The 8,852-nt window shown below is 45.3% G+C and overlaps 1 protein-coding gene across 2 annotated transcripts in view; it reads left to right on the forward strand.

Annotated features, from left to right (window-relative positions):
* SCGN (secretagogin, EF-hand calcium binding protein) overlaps positions 1-8,328 on the forward strand; it is a 28,384-nt gene extending 20,056 nt beyond the window's left edge. For both annotated transcript variants that reach the window (XM_054816716.1, XM_054816715.1), the window contains 5 exons: positions 4,389-4,444; positions 5,933-5,978; positions 6,096-6,155; positions 6,983-7,051; positions 7,640-8,328. In XM_054816716.1, coding sequence (XP_054672691.1) covers positions 4,389-4,444; positions 5,933-5,978; positions 6,096-6,155; positions 6,983-7,051; positions 7,640-7,768 — 360 coding nt within the window. In that variant the 3' untranslated portion in view covers positions 7,769-8,328. The remainder of the gene's footprint in view (positions 1-4,388; positions 4,445-5,932; positions 5,979-6,095; positions 6,156-6,982; positions 7,052-7,639) is intronic.
* The last annotated feature ends 524 nt before the right edge of the window (positions 8,329-8,852 follow it).

An 8,852-nucleotide genomic window follows, 5' to 3' on the forward strand; every position in this document is an offset into this window, starting at 1 on the left:
TACTTCTTTCCTTATCTCTCTCATGGAAAATAATTCAGATTTATAAGCTTATATTGCTCTTCACAGCACATGTGTGTTTGTCATATGGTGTTTCAGTGGCCGCCTTTACAACACCGGACTGGGAAAGCAGAGATATTTCCTTTGCTGAATTCAAAGTCAATGGCAGTTTTGATTTTGCACTTAAAAAAATGAGATGTAACAATTCTTATTTTGCAAACCCAGCCCTTGGCTTATGCTCTGTCTGCCTCAGAGTGCATGGACTACGTTCAGACAAACAGAACTAAGACTTCCCTGGTGCACTGACATTAAAATGTCAGTGAATTAATTTGTGCAAACATTTTAAAACACAGGGTAGCTTGGCAGTAAAATAAATGCACCATTTTATAAAGCATACTGCTAGATGCAACAAAGCTTTTAGTCAAGCAGAGTGCTATTTAAACATGCCAGACCTTGTCCTTAACCACATTGAGATGTTTCATATCAGCCTGGCAGCATAAATACACCTTTCAAGAGTGTAAACTGAAAATCCATCAAGTTTAACATATCAAGATGGTGTGTAAAGGCAAAAGTTTAAATTAGAAACAATCTCATAATGATTTCAAATATCTTCTTGTCCCATGATATACACTTCGTCACATGGGGTGGGTACCCTCTGTCATGCTTTGTGTACTTATGTACGCAATTAGCAGATCAGATCAAACACTTGCATGCTTGAAATTTGAAAGTTTCATTAATAAACATTTCCCCAGGCTTTTACTGAGTAATGCACCCCATGATTGACATGGAGTGGGTATGCATGAGCTCCAGTTGTCCAGATAATAGGATTAGGTCTATCTTAATAGCTGTGATACCTGAACTAATTCAGTGAACACTATTCCATCTTCCCGACATGTTTTCCCTCTTTCATGTGGAAGTCATTTGACAAGAATTAGCTCAGCCTAGGTCTTCCAGCCAGACTTTGCTTTTCTTTCTTTTGACTGGTATGGGTAATCAAAATATTGCATATATTTGAAAATTTTATTCAGGATACTTGTTGCAGAAAAAGGTGAAACAATTTGAAAACATAAAGATTCTCTCTTGGTATTGCAAAAGCAGAGCTGAGTGAAGGAGGTCAGAGAGGGGAGCTGGTTAGCTGTAAGTAGACATGGTCAACCACCGAAAGTTTAATGTTCAGCTCAAAGATAGGGTGCAAATGAAGCAAATTGACTGGGGATGTTGCTTTTCATTAAATGTTCCACTAAGCAAAGTATTATCTCTGCAGTTAAATGTGTTTTAATAGGATCTGCACTACTGATGGAATATTGTAAAGTGTTCAGAAATGGATACAGTTGAAAACCACCATCTCTGAAAATTTATAATGAAGCAGAAAGACTTTCACATCTAAACCATCACCTCTAATCTAGCCTGTGTCATTAAGCTCTTCAGCCTCCCATGGCTATTTGCAACTTCTGAAACAGTGAAAACATGCTGCACCCACAAAGTAGAGCAGATGCAGGACAGGTGGGACACCCAAAGTCCCAAGAAAAGAATAGCTACGCTAGAATGCTTATTTATTTATTCTGTGGAAAAGGAGATGAAACTGGAGATGTTTCACTGAAGAAAACCTCATGGCTTGTCTCAGGCCTACATGAAATGAAAAATGGGCCTACATCTGCCCTTTGGATTGGGAACCACCAGATCTGTCCTGGTCCCAGCAGCTGCCATCACAGTCAGCATTGATAGGTGTTTATCAGCGAGCTTATACAGAGGTCAGGACCTTGTGGTCACAGAGCTGAACTTCTCCCAAAAGCTCTGTTTGCTTTCCTGAGGTATTACAGAGGCAAAAAAATATCTGAATCTAAATTCTGGGCTGAAATGCTGGGGTTTAGTTCCAAGAAAGTACTTCTGAGACACACAGAGAATGGGAGAAAATAAAAAACCACCTTCAGGAACTCAGAAACATGTAGGAGAATCCAGGTGAAGTTCGAAGAGAGCTAAAGGCAGTAAGTTTTAGTGTGTTTTGGTAAGGGCATTGTATCTTTGTGTGAAGAAAAGACTAGGGCATGCCTTCAGCCAGAGCTGCCCTGTCCCGGGTAGCAGCGTCCCTGAGAGCTTCACCCCACGCTTCCCACCAAATGCTGTCCCCTCACACCACTTTATGGTGACTTCTTACAGATATCTGGGTAGCGAATGCTCCTCGGTGGCCTAAACGGAGGGATTTACTGTAGAGCCTAGGGACTATGGCATTTCCACCACCCAACTGTTGGTATTTTCTCTAGCTGGCTAAATAGAGGTTGTCTCTGAAAGATTCCTTTATGGAGTATTTTTCAGAGTAAGAGTAATAGCCTACGCTGGATGTTGCAAAGCCATGTGCGGTGGAGAGTCTGCAAAAGCGAGCCAGTTGGGGTATCTCCCCCTCTCCTCACATGACGAACAAAACCAGCTTAGGCACTGATGTCCCATTTGGAGAGAGGCTTTTAAAATCTTGTCTGGGATGATTTATTTTTAGAAGAAACATTAACCATTTTATATTGCCTGCAGAATAACAACTCCTTTATCAGCCAGGAACTGAAAGTTCATGTTTTTCTCTCTGATGGCAGTGGGAGGCTGTCGTTGCAAGGGCATTTCTCTCCTCGGTGGCACTGCTGAAGCCAGCCTTGCCCCATTGTGGCCCCAGCAGAGACCAGGGAGAAGTCCCATATTGCAGTGGGATAACTGATGGGGCAGAAGGCAGGATGGAAGAAGTTAGATAAGCTGGAGATGAACAACTTGGACTGATGCAGCTTAAGACAAGTCCTCAGGATGGCTCGGCAGCTTTATTCATCTCTCCAGCTCTAGGGCTAAAGAAGATTCAGAGGTCTTTCGTCTATCATTTAGTGGCTCTGCACAGAAGTGGGAAGTGGCTTTCCTTGTGCCACTAAACACCTGCATGGCTCTCAGGATGTGATTTTTCCAAAGATCTCAATATGAGCCTTCAATCATTCATAGGAGTTCTATACTGTCTTTCAGTGGGAGGAAAAGTGAGCCCATACCGGGTGCTCTTCAAAAAATCCCATCCAAACCTCAGCAGTGTAAATCATGCAGAATAATTAATGGAATAAAATTCTGTTGCAGATTCTTACCTAAACCCAGTGCAATAAAGGGTTACCACAGGCTCAGCACCCTCAGTGTAGATGCCTGCCCTCGAGCAAGGGGCAGGGAGGAGGCAGCCCTGACAAAATAGGCATGGTGTTTATGGAAGGGGTCCTTGACAAATGGCATGTCTCCAGATGACACCTATCCTCATGCACGTGTCAAGCTCTGCCCTGGTTTCACTGCTGGGAAGTGCTCGGGACCTGCTGCTGGCTCTGCCTGGAGCTCCTGCAGGGTCAAGCTGTGTCGCAGAGGATGGTCCTCTCCTTCAAAGCTTCCTGAGATGGAGACTGGTATGGGCCTTCTCCAAAAGGTGTACAATTAATCACCAAAGTGACCTGGTTACTTATAACCATTAAATAAGCAAATGAGGTTCGTGAAGGTAAGATTGAAGCATATTCCATTACTGAGTATCTGACAAAGAATGGCAACCCATCTTAGCAAAATATTAATCTTTCCCCCCCTACAATGTAGAATACATTTTTTCTAGAACTTTAACCCATGAGTTATTCAGGTTTGCAACCCATTAAACATCTCCTCCTCTTTCCCTGTAGCAGACTATTTTTTGTGCCTTGCAGAGAAACACGGTACCAAATACAATAAATAAATAAATAACTTCTGGCGGTGAGTCATCAAAAAGATCATATTAAGGAAAAGATAATATTAAGGAACAGATAAGTTTTGTATTCACACAGATTAACCTCTGGACGTTGGCAGCCTGAACCTTCTTCCCAGTCTTATCGCTTTCCAACGGCAGGCTTTGAGCCAAGCAAAACCCACAGGCTTTAGCGGCATAAAACCCTGACCTGAATGTCTATCAGAAGGTGACATCTGCACCTCAGCTACTTGTAGCCACAGCAACAGTCAAAGATAAGGATGGAGTCGGGCTGGAAGTGTTGAGAATTTCCTCCCTTTTTTCAGCATTTTTTTCAGGGGCCATGGCAAGGCCAGTATTTAGTTTCTTAAGGTGTTTGTTGGAGTTTCTTAAGGTCTTTGTTGGAGACCTGTCTTTATCCCTGTGTAAGGTGGGAAAGGAAGCGGTGCTGGTATTTGATTGCTTGGCTTGTCACTGTTAGAAAGTAGGGGAGTTTTGCTATGCGCTTGTGCCACCCTTGCACGTGGTGCTAGCAGCAGATGCCACGCTGCCTGGGGCTTGGGCAAGCACCCCGAGCAAGCAGAGGTGAGGGCACAGGGCAGAGTAAAATGTACTTTGGCTTTTTCGTATGTGTGTTCTCCTCATGGTCTACTTATTGTATCTCTGTCTTCTTGATTATTAGATGAAAATCTTTGACAAAAACAAAGATGGACGGCTGGACCTGAATGACCTGGCAAGGTAGGCTTTAATAATATTGTATTTTCTTTTCAGCTCACAATGGCAGATCCAGGCAAGGTGATGATCTCCCTCTGGGGACACGCATGTGAATCCTACCTCCTTTCAAATTAAATCAGTTACTCTGATATAGGTATCCCAGGTCTCTAATGCACGGTACCCATTGCAATAGCCCAAGAACCTAGAGCCAGTAACAGTGAGCAATGCCAGGGCCTGTTTGTGCATCACCAACACGCTCTGGCGTGATCCGTGCCACCGCTGCAACACTCCCCAGGAGGTGATGAAACAGCCAGTGGCACCATTTCTCCAAAAGAAGGATGGTGATCCCCTTCAGCAGGGTCACAGATGTGCATTTATTTCACATTGTTGTGCGCAGCAGGGATTGCAAAGAATTTTTGCTGCTCGCTTGAGGAATAAAAGTGCCACCGCAAAGGAGTTTGCCAGAGGCAGTAAGAAAGGATTTGGAGAGGCAAGGTGAAGATGCTTGTGGATGAAGCTGGGGACTCAGTCGTGGGCCTCTGTCTCTTTTCTGTCCTTGATACCTCAGAGGCTTTTATATGATTTTCACTGCATACAGACAGAGAGTATGCCTCTGTCTGTAAATGTATGTGCAATGACTGGGCAGGACTTTAAATGTGCAGGTACAGTCTTAAAACACCGGATTGGGGGACGAGAGGAGAGAGGTGCTGGTTTGCCACTGTTACTTTCTGCTCGGGATCACAACGAATGCCAGCACAAATAACTGCAGTGCATATGGCAGTTCCCTTTGGCCACTGAATATATGAAGAGAAACAGAGGCAGAATGGAGAATATCTAAAGAGGGTTGCTGTTGCATTTCCCTCTTGAATACGGTTCCCTACTACCCCCTTTCCCCAGGCTCCCCTCCGGTCTGCGCACATTTCTCACAGCCCAAGCCCCTCCGCGTGCAGACGTAGCTCAGCGCGCCCGGTGTTATGGGCTCTAAAAGCATCAGGGTTAGCAGAGCAGCTGGGGAGAGAAAAGCTTTCATCAGTGCTGTGAGGGAATTTGGGAGGGGAAAGGAGAGGGATCTGGCCAGTCTTGGTGCTCAGGCCAGTATTACTTTGTCCTTGACTTTTACAACCACCAATTCTCCCACTAAAAGAGAACAATAAATTACTCTTTCCTTTAACGCAGTGCAGCAATCCAGTTACAAGGAATTATTGTCTGGTAGCTCTTCCTTCAGAGGCTGACCACCTCCATTGCGCTGGACCACCAGAAATACCCTGAGAGAAGCAATAGTGTTAAGAAACACATTTGCCTTGAGCCAAAGGGCGCCCGCCATTCCCCGTCAGACAGGGAGGGAGGCGCGTGTTCCCGTAACAGCCCTCCATAAATAACCCTGCAGGCGATTTTCTTTATTTAAAGACCTATGATCTAAAAATCTCTTTGCTTTACAAACCAGAAGAGTTTGGAATAGTTTGTATGTAGATGATAAAGCGGAAAGATGGTAATTTAAATCTCTCCATTCAGGATTCTGGCACTCCAGGAAAATTTCCTTCTTCAATTTAAAATGGATGTAAGTAGTGCTATTTTTTGATGCATCGATCTCATTTCTCTCATCTAAGATAACCTGGGCCCAAACTTGAATGTTTTTCTTTTTTCTCTGTAATTTGCTTGTCCTCTCCACACGCAGGCTTGCAGCACGGAGGAAAGGAAGAGAGATTTTGAGAAGATCTTTGCACACTATGACGTTGTGAGTCACAGATTTAACATACGTAGATTTAACAGACACTGCCAAGACTTATTCTTCCTGCTGGGTGCGGTGGGGGTCACACAGGAATTGCAGCTGTGCTTGAGCAAGAGGGGCCCAGGCACCAGGCTGGGGGTTAAGGTGGGGACACAGGGGAGCGATGCTCAGAGACCTCGTGGCAAAGGACCCATTTTGACTTTCTCCATCACCACGGCCAGTGCTGCTGCATTAGCAGTATCTCCCTGCAGGAGATGTAAGGGATGCAGTTTGGGACCTGCATCACCACCACCTTGAAAAATAACACCCCTTCTGGTACTGAACCAAGGGTTATTTAAGGAGTTGGGCCCAGGACAGACATGACCACCTAACTGCCTGTTAGAAATCAGAAATTCAGTGCCACTTCTGACAGTCACACAACTCCCTCAGGGTGGTGACCAGCAAGCCTCACAAAATGGTGGGAGATGTTGCTGCCGTTTGAGGGGAAGAGATGGTTTGGGAAAAAGGAAGGGAACTTAGATATAAGGAAGAAATTCTTCCCTGTGAGGGTGGTGAGGCACTGGAACAGGTTGCCCAGAGAAGCTGTGGCTGCCCCCTGCCTGGAAGTGTTCAAGGCCAGGTTGGATGGGGCTTTGGGCAACCTGGTCTAGTGGAGGGTGTCCCTGCCCATGGCAGTGTGGGGTTGCAACTAGATGATCTTTAAGGTCACTTCCAAACCACACCATTTGATAATTCTTTATGCTATAAAGCTCGGTGGTCAGGTGGACCTACTGATCAGCAAACATTGTGCTTTTGACTTACTGGAGCATTTTGATATTTCTTCCATCTTTCAGAGCAAAACAGGAGCACTTGAAGGCCCAGAAGTGGATGGTTTTGTCAAAGATATGATGGAACTAGTCCAGGTAGCTTCATGGCTCTTTCTATTTATTAATACCCTATATTTCCAAGAGGAAGGTGATTGTTTTGGTAAAGTTATGTAAATAGAGAGGTTACATCAGAATTTCTTTCTTCTGTTTTCACTGTGAATGTGGTCCTCACCAGCATGTCATCATGATTCATCAGCTCATGACAGGACTGCACTTGAAAATGACTTGAGCTCTACCTGTAATCAAGAATACCATGCCCAGTGTGTCACCAGTTTCTTACAGACAGCAGAGTCCATCTGCACTGGATTACCTTGTGTTTCCAGATGCAGTCCAAGATTCAGTTTTTGATCCAAATATAGTCTGGTCTTTGGCTCCCTCTGAGCCTGAGCATGTTGCATTTCCTTAGACTTACAGTCCCAGACCTCTTCCGTTTTTGCAGGGCATCCTTTCCCCATTCTCTGTTCACTTCCCCACCTCGTATGAGCTGACGTGGGGTCAGGCTGTTTGGTCTCTCCTCCTTGGGTGGATTTCCCTGCTGCTGCACGGCCTGCTGCTTTACAGGGCTGGGGAAATCCAGAGCTGTTTTCTCTCTCAGCACTGTTTTTTTTTTTCTTTTACCTGCAGCCCAGCATTAGTGGGGTGGACCTGGATAAGTTCCGCCAGATCCTGCTCAACCACTGCGACGTGAACAAGGACGGGAAAATTCAGAAATCCGAACTGGCTTTGTGTCTTGGGCTTAAAATGAACCCGTAGCCGGGAGAGCGCTTATGGTTGTGTTTCCTTTGTGAGATTTGCCTGCTGCTCCTTGTGGAAGTGTGTCCGTGCTGCTGTGTGAGCGGTGGGGAGCAGGGCCACCGCGCCGCTGGGCTGCAGAGCGGCCGCATGAAGGTGTGGCACAATGGGATTCGCACGGAGGGCCTCCCCGCTCCGCCATTCCCTTTGTGGTGTTCGCTTGCTGCCGCCACTTGCTTGTGGGTCCCCTTAGCAATGTTTCTGCCCACCAGCACACCAGCTGCTCAGAAAAAGGGTTGCTGTTCTTCTCCTGCCCCCACAAAAGGCTGCCCTCCCCCTGCCCCCTAGGACAGGGACAAGCGTCTCCTTTAAAACGTCCCGTCCGTGCTCGCAGAGTGCAGCTACTCGGTGTTTCTGGTGGTCGCCTGATGCGTGAAGTCATTACTTTGGTGAGCGTCGCGCTTTGTTTGTGCATTTAAAATATTGGATGGACGACAGTGTATTCGTGCAGAAATAAAAAATGGCAGTTACAGAAATTCAGTAAGATTGGAGTTTGCGTGTTAGGTACAGAAAGCCATCTGCCGCAGACTGGCAGACCATACGTTGTACCGTTTTATGTAAAAAGCATTAAATGGCAAGAGGTTTTGTGATGCCTATCAGCCTTTCTTCCAACCCAAACTGAAATAATATACAATGCTTCCATAAACTGAAAAACTGGAAGGACAGAAGCCTAATTAAAGCACAGCTCTTAAGCACATGCTTATGTTTTTAAATCCTTAAGAGTTAGTAAACACTTGTAACCTTTATTGAACTTAAACTTCCCATCACTCCCAGGCCATGAGTGTGATCCTGGAGCCTAATGGCAGCAGCATCATTAGTGCCACATATTTCCCTGCCCCAAAGGCTTTGACTGCATATTCAGAAAGTGCCACACTTACACTATCATGCCCTAATAATCCTTTCTTCATTTCCAAAGAGAAAACTGTGGAGGAAGGGTTGTTGTCAAAACTCCTGCACATTTCAACGTTTATGTCTCCTAGAGACCCAGATTTGACACTGCAAGTGCCTTTCGGGTTATGTTCTTTGCAAAAGGCAGTACAATAAA

Source organism: Grus americana, chromosome 2 (genome assembly GCF_028858705.1).
Source record: "Grus americana isolate bGruAme1 chromosome 2, bGruAme1.mat, whole genome shotgun sequence".
NCBI classification, from domain to species: Eukaryota; Metazoa; Chordata; class Aves; order Gruiformes; family Gruidae; genus Grus; species Grus americana.